Source organism: Lichenostomus cassidix, chromosome 2 (genome assembly GCF_008360975.1).
Source record: "Lichenostomus cassidix isolate B80296 chromosome 2, HeHo_3.0, whole genome shotgun sequence".
In the NCBI taxonomy this organism is placed as follows: domain Eukaryota; kingdom Metazoa; phylum Chordata; class Aves; order Passeriformes; family Meliphagidae; genus Lichenostomus; species Lichenostomus cassidix.
Genome location: NC_139482.1, coordinates 145357462 through 145376895, shown reverse-complemented (window position 1 = coordinate 145376895; position 19434 = coordinate 145357462). Strand labels below are relative to the sequence as shown.

Here is a 19434-nt window from a genome sequence, read left to right as displayed (position 1 = left end):
ATAGTAATAATTAATAAGATTGCCACAGCTCTTTATGTCATTATGACATTTCTGTGTTTGAAACAGAAGCAGTGTGGCAGGAAGCCTGGTTGCTAAGAGGAGATTAAAAGGTCTCTGACTAAAAGCTTGTAGTTTACTGGAAAATCCCAGACTTAAGCACTGACAAGCCTGGTATAAGCACTGAGTGATCTGAAACTTTCTTTGGCCTCAGTGATGAAAGACAGAAACAGCCTTTGCAAACAGCTCAGCTTCCAGTAATGCTTATTAGGGAAAAACTGATCAAAATTTCTGTTTATTCTTTCTCATGTGAGCATCACAAGTAATTTTGATCCCTTTAGACAGAAACCAGGGCAGTTTCAGTGACAATAAAACCCTTACAAACACCAAGGTTTCCTTTTGTGCCAAGAGAAGCTCCACAACAGCACTTCTGTGCTTCTACAGAGAAGCACAGAACAGCAAAGAGAATAAAACCAAATAAGGATCTCTCTAGCAAGAGTTCTTATATGATAGACCCTGACTGATATGATCACATCTGAAGGGAACTCTTCCATAAGGATAAGCCTCTTCCCATCACTCCTGTCAGATCTTCAAGCTCAGCTACTTCTGATAACAAAAAGCATCTGTCAACAGGAAGAGTGTCCAAGACAATAATCACTGCAGTAAAGCTTCTCATAACTCCATAATTGTCTTGAACATTGAGTATCTGTTCTCAATGCTTCTGTGGATCACTAGAACAACATATTCTGGAAACCAGCTTACAGCACAACAGCAGAAATCCAGGATATCATGAGATTCATATCTTTTCTTGTATCTTGTAGATCAATTTTTAGTTAATGCCCAGTTCTGTGCTATTTAGTAGAGATTTCTTTGGTATGTATTTTTATCCCTGAACCTCAGTTTATGTCTGTAAAACAGATAATGATCTCAGAAAACTACTAAGACCTCTATGTGAAAGCTTTATAAAATACAGAAAAATGATGCAATCTTGCTTGAATTATAGCCTGTTCTACTCTCAAATGGATGACACAAACAGCAGAACTGTTACCTGTAATCCTGAAAGGTGACCAGGCTGCCCTCTCAAGGATTCTCTTAGCTATCACTATTTAGGAATTTCTTTTTGTGGCAGAAATTGTAAGAAATTTCACTTCTGAACAGTGAAATGTCCTCAGAGGTGTCTGCATTCTGGTGCTATGCACCAGGCATAGAACAATGTAGGTATTTCTAGAAGAATTCTACACAGCTGCCTAAAGCAGTTTTACATTCTGAAATGTCCAGTTATTGTATCAACTCAATTAGTCTTTCCTCCCATGCCCACTATATTCTCATGTCCCACCTCTCAAAAGAGGAAAGGCAAATAGCAAATAGAAGAGGTGAATGAAGCATGTGGTACAAACAAGGTTTCTCAGGACCAGCAGCAGCAGCAGGAGCTACAGCTTTACCTTGAAACTGTGAATAGAATACAGCAACAAAACATCCCTGAACATGAGAAATGCTAACCATATTAACATCAAAAATTCACTGCATCAAAGAAAGCACCAGCAAAAACACTAAAAACTCAGGTTGCATAAATTCAGCATTTTGGTTTGGCTGGTGAATTACAACCAAGGCACAGCCACCCCACCCCATGTCTGTCTGGTTTGCAAAGCAGGCTGTGAACTGCTACCAGAGGAAGCTAAACTGTACATCTTTAACTATCCAGGTGTGCACCAATCATATTCCAGCTAAATGGAGAAAAAAGGCATGAAACAGCATTAATATCAGAAAAAGGTGTATTTTCTTCCCTCTCTCTCCAAACAGACAAGATTGCTCTGGGCAGTGGAAGCAGCAGAAAACAGCAAAGATCTGAGAGATATCAATTAAAGAATCTTTAGACTACTCATTGCAATACTGGAAAGAGCTGAGGGTATTATTCCAGCTAATTCTAGGTTATTCTTCAAGTCCTGCATATGATGCTGTTTGAGATCCAAGATAATGTTAATCATCACAGACTGGAGTACAAGGCAACACTGCCTCTAACACACTGTCCTCAAAAACTGCACAGGTGGTTTGTCACCATTCTATCATCAAATATACTGCTCCAGAAGATAAACACCTTAACTTGTAATTTTTTTTTTTTATTTACTTAAGGAACAGTACAACTTTCAAAAGTCAAAACTGAAGAACATTTGAGAGACAAGGTATCACTCCATCCTGGTTTTACATTATTTAAAAATAATGGAAGTGCCATCAAGGAGTACATTTGGTAAAAGAAAGATTAGGTTTAATTGTTTAAATGTTGGGCTGCATAATCATAAGCTTTACCATGTCCAAGATCATTCCAGTACTTCCCTAACATCCTTTGCACCAGCAGGGTCCAAACATTGCCTCTCCAGGTACAGTAAGGCAGGACTCTTCCACTTAAGGACAATTCAACCCATTTAAGTGCAAAGAATCACTTCCTGGCCTCATGGAAGGAGCTCCACTACTTCTATCTATATGTATTTTTCAGGTGCTTTATGTCCAGCTCTCATGATACAACTACAACAACATCAATGTGGTTATAATGGTTAGTAACACACTATTTTTCACCATCTATACCCGACCTATATCAAAATCATGCTTAAAAGCACAGTTTACAGCTCTCAAGATTTCCACTGAAATAAAATACAAGGACAAACAATTAGGAACCTTATAAAGTTTTCCTGCCACCATCTCCCATTTTTAAGTTGCCCAATTAAATAGGTATTTCCTTACCAACAGTAAGAGGCAAGATTTTTCTTCCCTTGAAAGCAAACTCAGTACAACAGGGTAGTCAGAGAGAAAACTGTAACTTCCAATTACTGCTAGTAAGCCGACAAAGTGTGTTGACTATCAACCAGCAAAACAGTGTCAAATCTTCATCTACAAAAACATATTCTGTGACAAAAAGATGTTCTGAGCTGATGCAGACTGATTTCTCATTCAACTAACAGGCATTGGCTTCCTAGTGTGAGTTTCCAGTGAAGTTCCTTCTCAACCCCACAGCAGGGAAAAATAGTCTTCCCTATATCTGTCTGTCATTCTCTGTCTACTGCAAATATAAATTTAAGATGTCCTTTCTCTAGTCTGGAGAGACTATGTAGTCTCTCTTCCTTATCTCTGTATCTGTTAATCAAACTGCTGGAAAGTTTAATTATAATGAGAGACATTTGAGAAGTCCTTTCTAAATGAATAACTTAATTTGTAAGATTGATTTTCCATGTTCTGTCTCCAAAGCCCATATATCCAGCACCATTTCTAAAGCATCTTGCCTGCCTGGTAACTGGATACTCTCCCTTCCTTTTTGTTACTTCCATCCTCCAAGCTTAAAGAACCTTATTTTTAAAACAAACTGATTAATTTAAAGCCTTCATATAATTAAGATTTTTTAAACTATGACTAATTCCACAAGTTACACTAATAGATACAATATAGCACTTAATGTTTAGAAAGTGTTCCTTGTTAATGTTTTTTTTTTTTTTTTCCCCATTTTGGACTTCAACCTTCCTTTTTCTCATGTTTTCACATGTGCAATCAGTCAAGGCAAAAAACTGAAAATCCTACCTAACACTAATCCTCTTTAATTGTGTTGTTGAATTCAAACATCCAGTTTAAGATGCTGTAAAATCACCTAAGTAAAATTAGGCCAATCATGCAAAATTAATATAATTTCATGAAATAATTACTTTTTTATTCCTCAATACTTATAATTTGATGTTACTACTTTTTGTACTACTATAACACCTTCATATTAGCTTTCTAAATTTATTTTCGCTTGTTTCCTAAATCTGAAGGCACAGCCACAGTTAAATTTAATAGCAAAATCGTGAAGAGAACCAAATGAATTTTATTGAGTATAATTAGTACATGATGAAGTATAATCCTAGCACTTATTAAACAGTGAAGCCATCTACCAATACCAATTTAAGGATTCTAAAAACCTTTACCAGTTTTATGAAAGCACCATGAGATATGCTTGTGTTAAGGTTTTTCCATCACTACAGTTGAATCTTAGTCTTTTTTCTTTTTACTGACATTTCAGATTTCTGTAAATCAATTAAAAATTAAAATACACTAGACTCACAAGTGAAACTACCTCTGCTACTGAGGCACTTCTGAATAGTTTACCTTGCCACATCTAAACACATAAAAAAATGAAAGCATATATCTTAACCTGAAAAATTAGATCTGAAAAACTGCAGTAAATAATATTTTCCAATACATGTGCAAAAATTAAGCAGGAAACCACATGGCAGGATTTTCAGTTTAAAGCTACATTAGCTTATTTATGCTAATGCTTTAAGACTTTATTTTGCAGAATTATAACCTCCAGTAGACTCTGGTACATACTAGGTTTTCAAAAGCAACAGCAACAAAATGCCAATCCTTTGCACAATCCCCAGAAATCAAACTCCTGCAGATTTATTTGATTTATAAGTCAAAGCATGAAATACAAACAGCTACAAGCATTAAAATGGAGAGAATTACAGCTTGGAAAACTACAGTAGCAGACACTTGTTTGCATATAATGCATATTTATACATCCTGGAAATGCATGATTGCTGACAAACTCAACAATGTAAATTTAAAACACTGAGCATCACAAACAAACTGTTAGCAATTAACTTTCAAATACCAATAGCAACATCTCCATAAGCCAATTTCAAATCCATATGCTCAGCTCTTCATGAAAATCCTCCTTATTAAACAGGAATGTCATCATCTTTTCTGTTACCACTAAGCATAGTTTCAAAAAACACCTGAAAATTTGAGCTCCTAGTGGAAAATGAGGAGGGTTATTTCCAAGAGCTACATACTAGGAATGAGCTTCTCTTGTAGCTAAAGTGCCTCTGGAATAGCATGAAATGCAGTATTCAGAGACTTGAAGGATTTTAGCAAACCAATTTAGTTGTATTCTTCAGGCATCAGTTTAACAACGGCCACTGCCAGATTTCAGTGTGTTTTTATACATCCTTTTCAACCCAACATCCAGTTACTCTGTTCTTAGGTAACTACCACAAGCAACCAAACACAAAATTCCTCAAACCTTTCACACCACAGGCTCTTCATGCACAGCCTTCCCTATGATGAAGAAATTTTCAGTCTTGGACCAGTCACTTCTACATAAATTGTAAAGAAGGTGATGGATGATAAAGGAAGCTCAGGGGAGACATTATCACTCCCTACAGCCACCTGAAAGAAGGTTGTGGAAAGGTCTTCTCCCATGTGAGAAATACTGGATATTGGGAAAAATTTCTTCACTGAAAGGGTGGTCAGGCACTGGAATAAGCTACCCAAGAAACACAATCCAGAAAGTCTTAAAGTGTGGATGTGGCAGGAGGGGACATGGTGTGGCGGTGAACATGGTGTGCTGGGTTAACAACTGGATTTGATCTTGGAGGTCTTTTCCAACCTTAACAATTCAATGATTCCTAACACCATGTTCTTAACATGCCTAGGACTTATCACAGGGGCAGTTATGTTTCTGTGCATTTAAGTAAATAGTCTAACAAAGTTGCAGCATGTACTTCTTACTTCCCAACATAACAGCAATAACCTCAGAATGATTTACTGGCTCTGAATAAACTTAGGTGTACTAAAGAGAAATTGCCAATTTCCTCAGCTCACATTAGGTTAACTGGGTGGCTCCAAGGCTCACGAGCAACCTGCAGGGATTTGAATTTATCACATTTTTATATGATTTGAAGTGATAGTAATTATTGTTAGATATGCACAAAGAGCAATTGAGAAACACTATTTAAGCCAATGGCAAAATGGTTGTTGCCAAGAGAAATCTATAGCACTATTAGGTAAATGTGGAAACCAGGAAACAATGAAGAAAACTGTAAACAAGGCCAGCAATTCCTCCAGGTCCTAATTTTTCAACTTTTATGTCTGTGTTTAGATGAAATTCTGCAACAGAGTGAAGGTGAGATCACCTGAACTGATGATCTAAAATACTTTTAAAACTATGAATTATAGTTAAACACAGCTAGCAGACAAGCCTAAAGAAGTTCTTTGAAACTTCTGAGTGCCTGAAACAGACAGATGGGATTTCTCCACTTTTTTTTTTTTTTTTTGCACTACAGTAACTGTGTTAGCCATTCTCTCTCAACAGTAAACTTAAAAGCACACAGTAAACCACCCTCTAATGCTACTGGATAGGTAACAAACCCAGCCCCCTTTCTCAGCAACCTTGCCACATAATCTGAATTTCAGCACCAAACCTCGTTCCCTGGCATGTTAACTCTCTGCAGCATCTGTCACTGCTATGAATGGTTGATCATAAGTACCTCTGTAGTCATCTCAATGCCATTAAGCAGATGGCAGCGCTAAATCCGAATGATGTAGTACATCTCCCTGGTGGACTTTGTTTCCATACACCACCATTACTCTACAATTCCTCAGTGATAAATCTTATGTTTTCTAGAGAACATTAAACAGTGAGCTGACAGTGACGATTGATTTATTAGCATCCATTTCCCTTTGCCACATTACTGTCCTCGCAAACACTTGTGCAGATCATGTAGGGAGTCACTAAGGGACCAAAAGCACTTTGGCTCAATTTGAAACCTATTGCAGAGATTTAGAATAACTAGATTTTTTTCATACTGAAAATGTTTAAGCTACAGCTTTAAATGAAGACCCAACTAGATGCTCACGGTTCCTCCACAATACAATCAGGTGAATTTTCATAATAACATTGGTCTAGCATTAACACCAGGCTATTAAAATACCTGCTACTTTCTGCAATAGATCCAAGTAAATAATTACATGTCTAGACAAGCTTGGGAAGTCTTTTAAGAGCGAGCTAAGTTGTTTAAGTGCTGGTGCCAAGTCTATATGTGTCTAACACAGGCGAATATCAGCACCAGGAGTCACAAGTTTGGCTTTCAAACTGCAATTCACATTTACCATAAGATCCTGAAAAGGTTTTTGGAACACAACTGCACATATCTAATTAATACATGTGTATATAGGAGAAATTTTATGAAGGAATTCCTGACTGCATAACATGCCCTTGACTACATATCATATAACCCAAAAACCTGATTGCATAGTGGGGGCATGTAGTGATAGGAAAAAAGGGTATGACCTTAAAAAAAGGAGATTAGAAAGAAATTCTTTCCTGTGAGGGTGGTGAGGTACTGGCACAGGTTTCCCAAAGCGGCTGTGAATGCCCCATCCCTGGAAGTGTTCAAGGTCAGGTTGGACAGAGCTTGGAGCATCCTGGTCTAGTGGAAGTTGTCCCTGCCCATGGCAGGGGGGTTGGAACAGAATGATCTTTAAGGTCCTTTCCAATCCAAACCATTCTACGATTCTATGAAGTGTTTGCTAATCTTTGATTTTCAAAAATTGCAAAATATTTTGTTAATTTTAGATTGTTTTGGTTTTTTTAATAAGACTAAGCAGCCCAGTTGATTAACCATCCTGTTTTATACTGATAAAAATATCATCTAACAATCCCTCTGCAAAGAAACTATACATATAATTTAATCTTCTAAAAATCAATTAAGTATCTAGTAAAGCGCAGTACAGCTTCAAGGGATATTTTAATTCTTTTTGACCATAAAAAATAATTCTGTTAAAGGACATCCTGAAGCACTATTTGGGGCTTTGTTGCATGAACGAACAACAGTGGATAATAAAATGTTCTAAAGGAAAACAACATTTTTTATAGGATTACAGGGCATTAAGATAGATGAGAACACAGGAAATCCTCATCTTTCTCTCTCTGTTAGTGCTGTGGAAGGTTTTAACTCAAACTTCAGATTGCCAGGCACAAGGAAGGATACAGTCTCACAAAATGTCAAATAAAATGCCATTAAACTTCTAACCACTCACAATCTGGTATCAGCAAGGAGTTAGTACATAGAAGGAAATAATTTATTTGCAGAGCAGACAAACTCTCAACTACCTTAATGCACTTAGAAATACACAGTATTCTGTTCTTCAGATCTAAACATGTCACCCATCCTAATCCATCTCATATTTGGCCATTTCTGGGAAACACAATTGAAACATCCAGATTAAAAGCAATTAGGGAGAGTCACTGAAAGGTCAAATTTGGAGAATGCACTCCTGTGCACCTATAGCGAAAGATCTGCTGTAGTGCAACATCTTAGAGAGCTCCAAAATGCCTAAAGATATTTAAAATTCTGTTGAAAGTTTCCATCTTTAACAAAGGAGTCACTAAATAAGCAAAATGTTTGAAACAAAAATGAGCATTTTAACTGTTTCCACCATATCCCACATTGTACACTAGTGAGCACTAAGCCCTGGTCCTGCAGTCAAAGTTGGTTATATACCAAAAACTGCTGCAAGTAATTTAATGAGCCAACTCATTTTCAGTTTACTAGCTATTTCTCAGATTTCCTCTTTAATATGCGGTGTCATTAATATTACAATATTTTTAGAGAAATCATTATCTGAAGACATAACAGAAATACTGTGACTTCAAGATTACAATTTTCAACTTGGAAAAGAAAAGGGTAAGTTATTTCCACCTGCTGGTCACTAAATGATGCATTTTAAACACATGACTACGCTCCATGTGCAAATGCAGTTTCTTTCCATCTTTTATGAGGGCAAAATACCACAAATGAAATAAAGCTGAACTATGAAAACAATGCACTTTTCCCTAATTTCTTCTTACTAAGGGCATTGTAATGTACCTAAATATGATAAGTATCTCATAGTGGTTACACAACAATATTTTACAATATGAGCTACTACTTGATATTCAGATTAAAGACAGGAATGCTGGTCTAGGTAGCTCAGATGGCTGTTTATAGTTATTACTTTTTCCTGCCAATACTATCCTAAAAATCTTTTTGCCAAGCCATAAAATATGCCTGAAAACGAGTGTTGATATCCTGTGAGAAATATGCAAGTGAATTTCTTGTTTTCTTTTACCACAGAGCACTTAATAAAATTAGGGGAAAAAAGTCAAGTAACTATTAAGAAGATAACAAATTCATTAAAATCTAACAATATAGGTATTGTGAAACTACAGGTAAAATACAAAGTAGAGCAATCATTTTAAGAAGTATCTCCTAGACAGCTAAGCATGTGCACACATATCTAAGAATATTATACATATTCTTATGTATTAATCCTTTACAAGAGCGATTTCATTGCTTGGGGGATTTGCTTTTTTCCTAATTTTAGTTCAAAGGAAGAAAATCTCAGTGAAAACCTTCTTAAGGTGGAAAAAAATTCAAGTCCAAGTAATGTTTAATTTTGGCTCAGGCAAATGACTTTGTAATGAAGTCCAAATGTTTGCATGCAATAAACCCACTTACCAACACTACAAGCAGGAAGAGAGAACAATTACCAACATAAAAGCAGAGGACTACTTTGGCAATTGTCTTTTGGGAAAAAAAAAATCCATTACCAGCAACTGCTTTCAAAATGTAACACTCTACAGAGTGTCATATTTTGAAGGTCCTACATTGCTGATTCCTTAAATCATATTTTTATCAATTTTTGGTAGCTTAGACTCTGTAGGAGCCAAGTATCAGACACAAAGGTAACTTCATTATTTTATTTCTCAACAAAAATGGCACTTGAACAGTGTGCTCTGGTTTTTCAGATTGGCTAAGTTATTGAGCACAGAAAAATACTCATTTACACAACAAAAGTTGGGTGTGAATGTTAGAGTAGAGCAGATGCCAAGTGTAAACAGCTTTGTTCTCAGCTTTGCTGTGAACAGTTCTGTACTATTTCAGATAAAGCTGCATTGTAAACCTTACATATTTAGCAGAAAGTAGAACAGGCTAAGAAGGTTTTATTTATCAACACCTCAATACCCACCAGTCGCTTCCTCTCCTACTGCCACCTTCTTGCCAGAGGGCAAAATTTGAAGTTCCAATCAGCCAAAATACCCAAAGGAGTAATGCAGATTTATGGTATTTTATTTAATAAATTTCTGAACATTTTCAACCATTTTAAGGCTTTTTGCCTGCAGAAGCCTGGGCAGTAAGGAGTTAATGCATTGCTACACTTCAAACACCGATGGCCATTGAAAAGGGAAGTTACACCAGGATGTTCTGGAATCAGGGGCTGTACAAAGGCAGAGCAGCATCTCCCTGCAGCCAATTTTACTGTTGAGGTCCATGGTGAGCACACAACAGAGAGCCCAAGCACAGAAATGGGGTCAGAGAACAGGCAGGAGCAATGGAGGGGATTGAGATCACCAAGGACCCCAATGCAGCCCCCAACTCTTCTCTCCATCTGAAAGCTGCAGATGCCTCAGTGTCACATCAGTAATGTGATCTGTCCCTCCCTGGGGAGAGATCTGGGCATTCCAGTGCTAATTTAAATATCTATAACCCAGTAAACCTTTTGTTTCGTGGGCTCCCATCCTCAACAGATCAAGACTACAACCATCACTCTGATCACAGACACCAAAACTACAATTCAGTCTCATCACTGGATCCATGGGTGATGATATTCTTCCTCTCCACAATCTACTCTTACCCTTTTTCCTTCTCTTTCTTTTCCTTATATATTTTTCTCATTAGACTTGTATAGAAAAGAACCAAAATGGCTGCATGATTTGGCTGCAATTACATTATTTTAAAATAAATCTAACTCACATACACTATTCAGTTTAATTTACCCCAAGGGATTTATTAACAGGAACCTCAGTAACCCTCCCTTAGAGGCAGGTTTTAACTTTGCCATGAAAGTTTCAAGACATTGTCAAAGACATTGTAACATCTACTATTGAGCATGTTATGAATGCTTAGTCCAAGAGAAAAAGAGTGAAAATAAATTATAACTCAGTAAAAGGTGTGCAGAAATTCCCTTTCCAGAAAGGCACATTGGAGACACCCAGAACTGGAGATTATCAGCCAAGCAGCTAAGTTTGCCATTATGTTCCAACTACCACAAAAAGGAAGGAGTTTTGTACTTCACAGCACTTTTCCCTTCGTTGGATCACAACATTATTCATGGACTTGCCAGATAGAGACTCCTTTGATGAAAGCAAAATTGAAAAAAATAAATCCTAACTGCTTAAAAATACTGCTAGAAATGAAGTGGGAGAAGGAAGACAAGTGGCAAGAGATTCAAATATGTCACAAGGAATTCCACAGAGGAGTAAAACAAACTGAAGAGTGTACTTTTCTAACAAAGATAAATATAACCTTGTTAAAGCAGTAAGAAAACACAATCAGCTGTGTTTCACATGATGCAATAGCTTTTATAAAGTTGTCTTTTTTCTCCCCTCCTTGCCCACTCCTCCCTCCCACAATGACTCTGAATTAAATTTTCCTGAATTTCCTGAACTTTTGAAGACATTGATTTAGGATTTGGCCTCACTAAAACTGTTACAAGTTCTCAGTTGTGTTTTGTTTCACCCACTCAGAAATTTAACTTTTATACTTAAGTGATAGTAAAGACAAGTAAAGTGGTGGTTATTTCTAAAAAAGCCTCTCATGAAATTTTTGCTGTTTAAGATGAAATTGAAAAACTTTAAGTAAAACTAACTAGCCAACCACAGAATGTTTGAAATGTAGTTACAGCTGATTTGGAGGCTCACCTTTGTGCTTGAGTGCTATAGCTGTTATCATAGGAATCATAGCTTTGCTCATCATAAGCAGCTCCATAGCCATCATCATACTCCTGAAATGATATAAAAAATGAAATATTAACATCAAGCACACTCCAGAAACAAAGCAGTAACCTAGTTCTATGTGTGAAAGGCCACACTCTCCTGAAATGTATATACAACATATGTACACCACGAAGAGGCAAGATCTTAATATTGAGACTACTTCTATCTACAAATCTTAGACCATAATTTCTTTAAAGATATTTTGAGCTGTTGGCGATGTGCTTCAAAAAGATTTTTTTTCATTAATGCTGGCTTATGCAGAGACAGAACAAACATTTCATGTCTCCATGTTCTTGAGTTTGAGTGAGCTACTGATGTTCAAGAAAGCTTTTGGAAGCATCTCAGGAATCAAAACATCTCAATAAATATTGTGCAATACACACAGATCCCTATCTGACTTGTTTTTGGACAATAAATTCGATATTCTATGTAGACCTTGGATAGGAAAGAACTTCCCTAGAGATAAGGCTAGTTAGAATGATAGTTTTATTATTTTGAATGCTTTGTGTATACTCTTCAACTTGTGGGAGATTAGCACGGGTAAAGAAACTGGAAGAATTTCTTACTTCTCTCCATATTATGCACACTATTTAATATGCACTGTAACACTATTCCCAAAACTGTATTTGAACACCAATTTGAACAAACCACTAACCCCAGACATACAGAAATTTAGGATAAGAACAAGTGAAAATGATATTGTGTTTTCACAGAGAAGGATAAACTACAGAAATCAAAAGAACTGTCATCAAATTACTGTTTTGCCCGATAATACCGAGCTAAATACAGGAAGTGTAGAAATGGCCCCTCCACTGTATTGATTGCTAGGACATTCTAATATCTAAATCCAGTCTAAATATGCCAAAGACCTCAATGGACATTTAGGGGTATCCTGTCCTGTTTTGCCAGGTGAGATTGACCTAATGAGAAAACACTTTTAAAACTGGGAGATTATTTTACATACACATATGTGTATGTATGTGTATATATGTATATTTGTGTTTTCTACATAAGTGTGCATCAAATCCTGGCAATTAAATGATAAAGCCTCATGAAAGAACCAACATTTTGACAAAAAGGAATGTTTAAGAATTTTTCAGCAATGACAGAAGACAAAACCAACAAGCAGTGTCAATTAGAAAGGGATGACAAATGATGGATTGTCCAACTCCAGCAGAGAACATCTCCAATGATGGGAAACTGACAGCTTTCTATAGCAAAAGCCAGTGACATCCTCAAAGAACTGATAGGAAATCCAATTTCCTATGAGTTTCTAGCAAGTTTTCCAGTCATTTGAAATTGCTTCTGTGGAAAACAGGCAACCTGCCTGTCACTGCAGCTTCACCCCTGCTAGATCAGTGCACAGGGTTGCTCCCCAGCAGTCATTAGGAGAAGAGTGTCTCTGCATATTTGCCAGCACAGCTGAGTGAGTTTATTCACTGCTTTGGAAGAAGAAACCAGGATTTCTTCAACTGTCGGTTGCATAGAGATCCATGGATAAGCAGTCACTCTTAAAAGGAAATGCATTTTCTTTTTCAGTAATTCACTGCCCTGAAACTAGAAATTAAACAGACTCTTATGCTCTTGCCCATCAGATATGGATTTTCCTCGATAAGCCACAGACTAACCCCCAACCCCACAGCCTCCTGGCACTTATTCCAAACAGGCATTTTATTTCCTATTGATGCAATACACAGACATCTGTTAACAATATGGACCCTGACTAACAGCAGAAGCTGCCTGAGCCAATTTATTTGCTCTGTTCCAGAACATTTACATGACATTTGGTCTCCTCTCATAGACTCTCCCAACTGTGAACTAGCCATCCCCTAAGAGGGGCTTCCAAACTTCAAATCATCCAGCAATGGCAACAAATAAAAGCAGAGGCCTGAAATTAAACTTTTAATATAGTAGGAAAGCTTTGCCACTAAGGAATCATTAGAGACCTCTTGAGTAATCAGCCCTCTCATTCAAATTTATGTTAACTATTCTACTGAAAAAATGAAACATGAAGAAAAGGTGGTAAGAGATTACTTTGAAGTTATGGAGTATCTATGAGTTCTTGAAAGCAAAGGAACAAAACTAATTTGAAATTAGAAGATCCTTCATAAGATGTTCAGCAGAACAAAAGGAAGATTTGGGGGAAGTCTGTTCTGTATCAGACTGAACGTTTTCTAGTATTAGCACTTGTCTTCTAGATAATTTTTGTCCAGGATTAATTACTGTTCACCCTTTTGTGTGTTAGTAAGTTGACAACTGCTGAAATTAAGCCTTGCATTATAATATTTTTGGAGGTGGCTCTTAAAAGCCTCGTATGGAAAGATACCTGATTGGTGGTTTCTGCGTGAGACACCTGTCACTTAGAATTAAAATCATCAACCTGTGCTTTTGAAATTACTATAATCTGCTTAAATAGATCAATTATCTTTTATTGATGTATTTCATAGAATCCCAGAATGGTTTGAGTTGGAAGGGACCTTAATGATCATCTTGTTCCACCCCCTGCCATGGACAGGGACACCTTCCATGTGTCCAGACCAGACCAGGCTGCTCAGAGCCCCATCCAACCTGGCCTTGAACACTTCCAGGGATGAGGGAGCCACAGCTTCTCTGGGCAATCTGTGCCAGTACATCACCACTCTCTCAGTAAAGAATTTTTCCCTAATATTTACAGTTATAAACCTCAAAGTTTACACTAGAAGCAAGATAAACATGTGCAACATGCTCCAAAAATAGAATGGGTTTGCTCTCAATAGCTTGTTCTGTTAAGAAATAAGAGATTCAAATTCCAAAATATGGGTTTACTGTACACGATTCCTTTGAAGTAGCAATTAGGCAGGAGCAGCTGAAGTATGTCTCAGAGCTTTCCCTGAACTAGGTCTGACAGTATTTGCTCTTAGTCATGGAGTATTTGAAAACTTACTCTTTCAGGAGGTCACAAATAAGGTCAACCAAGACAGAATTTTTTACACTTTAAATTAAATCCACACTTCTTGAGTATTTTCTTTCTGAATCAGATCTCTAATGGGTTCAGTGAATGTTTTCTTTAAGTTTATTTAGTATTTAGGTGAAATATCCTTGGCCATCTGGCATGTTTCAGTACTACAAAATACCATGCTAACTTAAATGAAAGTAACTATCATTTTTACACATATATAATGAAAATGGACAGGACTGAACTTACATGCACAGAAATCCTGTACTAAAGTACACCTTTGTACTAAGTACATTCTACTTATCCCAAGCACTGCTATACAGATTTCTTTCTATATAATAACAAAAGAATTACACCTTCATAAGAATCTTCTCATTACACTTTTCCTGCTGATTTTTGGGCATCTTTCAGGTACTTATAAAAGCATGCACTATTATATTTAAACCATTATTCTTCTTCACATGGATGACAGTGTCTGTATTCCTTCTGCCTACTAAATGTAATACAATGGAGTTCCCTCTCTATTCATACTACACATGTCTATAAATAGCTCTTCCTAAATGTACTTAGATATCAGAAAGTTTACTGGTGAGCCCATAGTTCATCTCCCACTTCAAAACCCAAAAGCCCACACTAGATCATTTCTTGATTCCATGAACAGAAGCCTTTTCTTTGTTATTCATTATTCTACTTTTCAGAATAACCTAGAAAACGTAACTCTTATCAGATTTAGTCTGATCAAAAGGCAGCAAGTGTGCTGTCTGTGCTTACAACAAAAATACAGGGAAAAGAAGAGCTGAAACTGCTAAAGTCCTCTTAAACTACAGGTATTTATCACCCAATATTTGAAATATCCACCAGGAAGGGATCAAGACCAACTGTCTTGACTTCAGGCTTAAGAATCTTCCCTCAAAGTAACTGAACAACTGGAATTACAATACAGATCATCCAAAATTAATATGAAATTACTCTGTAAAATCAAAGTTTATTACTAAGTCCTTTATTAAGCCAACCTATAAGCATTTCTACTTAAAGAGAGTTTCTGTCTGCAGTGGTCTCAATGATAGTGCCCACAGGAGATATAAATCCAAAGAGCAGCACTGGTAGCTGTAATTGCTCCATGTAAAGTACAGATATTTTTCATTAATAGAATCTAAGGCAATGTGTAAATATGCACCTTCAAATATATTAAGTTACTATCATGGGTCAAAAAATGAGAAAAACAATCTTTGCCAAAACCTCTGCACTCCCCAAAACATTATAAATCATGCTAAGCCTTGCTCATCAGTGCTTTTTAATTACCACAGCACTCTAAACATACCCTTGCTAGTGGAGAATAGGAAATGGTGGTTTTAAATTGTAATCTGCTGGCAGTGACAATGACAGACTACTGTTTGGACCCTGTTTAAGGAAAATGAACAATGTTTCAGAGAACAAGACAGAGAAACAGGAAGAAAGAAGAGAGTAGAAGTGGCCTTGAACAAAAAGGCCATTTGCAGTGCTGGGGGAAAAAATAATGAAATCAATAAGAAATCAATTTTCCAGCTGTTCCCATCTAAGGAAATTCATCCAAGGGAAAAAAATAAGGCTGTTTCTAGTACAGCTAAAAGACTGTGAGTTCTTATCCTCAATGTTCTCTGAAATTAATACTTATACCACTACTTTATCCCAAAATACTGGAGGAACATATTCCTTTTATATAAAAACCATCAAATTAAAAAAACTTTGTGCAGAGATTAACTTGAAGGCAAAAACACAAAACAACATCAGTGCAGTGCAATGAACTTTTCTTGGCAAATTAGAACTCTAAAGGGAAGGAACAGCCATTTTGTTACATGGAAATAACATCCCCCCTCATTTAATCAACAGGGAATATGGGGCAATCAAAACAAATATGGGTAGCTACAACCATCTAAAGTCTAAGTGCCAACATCAAGGATGTTAGCAGCAAACATGCACAGACTGTAAGCTCTTATTTTGGAGATTTTCATCTGTTTCCATCCAGAAGGAGCCTAATGCATATCCAACCAGAACAAATAAGGTATTCCTGGAATGAGAGATGCAGGAGTGGATTGTTTTTCATGCACCTCAAAAAAAGCCGGAGTTACTAATGAATATAGACAGCAACATTTAAACCAAATTACTACCAGACCAAAACAAGTCTGGTTTTCTATACACAACAGCAGGGAGCAATGTTGGAGCCAGAAGGACTCATGCTCATTCAATAACACCAAGTTTTAGATAAGCAGCTTAAACTAAAATATTTCACAAAGAATTTTATAGGAACTTTATTGGTCAACTTTGAGATAGACAAGGTGAAAAGCTTTTCAGCCTTCTCTACAAAACATTCTACTGTTTTCACAGCCAGTGTCTCCTTAGTACTTGGGAAAATGGAAACATTTTGCATCCATCTCATCCTGAAAACCCCAGAGAAGCTAAAAGATTCAAAATTAGGAAAAATGGTTAATTGATGGACTTAAAATCTGAAACTTTTACTTTACATTTGTCTCTTCTTGCTTGTCCTATTTTCTATGAAAAAAAACCCCACTGGATTTGGAATAAAAAGCCAGGAAATGTTTTCATATTATAAACTTGCTTTCCAAAATGTTACTTGAATTCACTCTGAGTTTAACAATTTTCTTAGCACTTCTGAAAAGCTAGAACTCAGTAAACACACTGCTTTAAAAATGGCATAATACCTAAATGGAAACCACAACATTATCCATGGAGGGGAACAGGACAGCATGGACAAAAGATAATTTCTCTAATTCTCAGAGACTGAAGCTGATTCAAGCTCTTTTCCAGGAACCCAAAAAGCTTCACATTAAAAAGAACGAAGCAAATAAAACCAGTGATTTAAAATGCTGCATGTCATTAGGAAGCTATCAACCTTCACAAGGCCAAGGTAGATTAAAACATGGTGTAAATCTTGCAAAGTGACACTGAAATTATACTGGAACTCCATTCAAGAATTTAAATTCTTTTCAAAGTCATATGACATTTGGACTAGCCCTTAATTTCACTAATATTTTGCCACCTCAACTTCAAGAAGCCTTCTTCTGTAAATTAAAAAAATGAGGTTTTTTATGTGGTATACAGAGTCTTCTTTTTTTTTTTTCCTACAGATCTTACCTTCTTCAACCCCAAACAGCAAGTGAATATTAATGAGAAAACTACTTTAAAAACTGTTCACCACACAAAATCAGTAGTGTATTAATAGCTCCAAGAAATTGCTTCCACATTAATCCTAATTTTCAGTTTTTCAAAATCTAAATTAATTATGATCTCAATAAGGAAACAGGGAATTCGAGCTCAAGGCCAGAGATTAAACTAAAATTTGCACTGGCTTTCTAACAAAGTGAACTAAATAACAGGCTATAGGTTTTTCAACTGAACAGGCTCTCCCCTGTAAATAGTACAGCTTTGCAATCATTCTTTTCATTAATGGATACCTACATTTATACTTTGCCATAATCACTGGATCATGAAATGAATTACTAAGGCATCCAGCCAAATATTATTTGTGAACGAACTTCCCCTAAGTCCTACCACAAATCTGTAGGATTTCTTGCAAAACCAAAAGGACAGAAACCACCATGTTTGCTGGGAGAGCATCCTGGATGTCAGCACATCATCTCCAGAGAAAACAAGGGGACATCAATATCTGAAACAGGAATTTGAACCACAGACCTTCTACTACCAGAAAGATAGTGAGATTGCAACTACAAAGAGAGACAGAGCAACACATCATCTGCTCATTATTTGGGGTGAGATCTTGTTAGACAGCGGGTCATGGTGATGTCTTTTTGGGTATTCCCCATTTCTCATGGGAACTAGAACAAGCATAGTCTCCTTCTATGGTAATATCTATAATATATGTGTACTTCACCGTACACATATAGTGTTAATTATAGTCTCATAAGATAGTAATTATCACACTAAGTCAGTATTAAGTCTGAAGTCTGCTTTGTTCATGAGTTAAAGCAATGTATATCCAAAAATGAATGCTTCAGGAACTATAAAACTTAAATACATCCCTAACCTTTATGATTTTGTATTAACCAGAAATAACTAAATGTAGATTTTGAGGAGGAGATTTTGAAGTTCAGTATCAGTAACGTTTTTGCATCCAACTGTTTGTACATCCTTCTGAGTAGCCTGTATCTGTATCTAAGTTAAAATAATCTTGACTTCTAATTGGAAGTAATTCACAATGCTCTTTTTCAAGTTACAACTTACTTAACATTAGAAAGGCTCCCTTGGTCTCATATTGGCAGACATTCCATCTTAGTTCCATTTCTTAATACACAAAGTCAAAAATGTCATTGAAGCATTCACTGTTAATAATTATACATGTGACCAGTGGATTAGAAAAATCTGCCACTGAGTTAACCCTTGTCTGAACACAAGAAAAGATCAATAAAATAGCCCCAAACAGAAATAAAGCTCTGCCACAAATTTTCCCTGAACTTGGAGAAATATTTATATCTGACTTCCTTCCAAAGAAGTGTTGAAGCAAGCCTTGGCCATAACATGCTAGTCTGATGAGTTATTTTTTTCAGTGTAGACATTCTACACTGCCAGAGCAACAGGTTTTAAATCCATGTTTAAAGTTCTTAATGCCTAAAAATCTGATTATGAACTCAGATAAAATTCACTTTGCATTTAACACACTTAAGCAGCCAAAACAGGACTTTGACATGGCATCATCACAAATATATTCATGTGAAGTACAGGAATAAAAGACTGGCAGAATATTTCTAAAATATTTGCCTTTGTATAGTGAAAACAGCATCAAATAAAAATCTACTCTGATAAAGCTTCACTGCTGTGTTGCTAATTTGGAGAAAAGCCTCAGAGATTGGAAGCTGCTAAGAAG

The 19434-nt window shown here is 36.4% G+C and overlaps 1 protein-coding gene across 3 annotated transcripts in view; it reads right to left on the bottom strand.

Annotated features, from left to right (window-relative positions):
* Positions 1–19434, bottom strand: part of KHDRBS3 (KH RNA binding domain containing, signal transduction associated 3) — a 92132-nt gene that overhangs the window by 11806 nt on the left and 60892 nt on the right. For all 3 annotated transcript variants that reach the window (XM_085053634.1, XM_085053632.1, XM_085053633.1), the window contains one exon: positions 11546–11628. In XM_085053634.1, coding sequence (XP_084909760.1) covers positions 11546–11628 — 83 coding nt within the window. The remainder of the gene's footprint in view (positions 1–11545; positions 11629–19434) is intronic.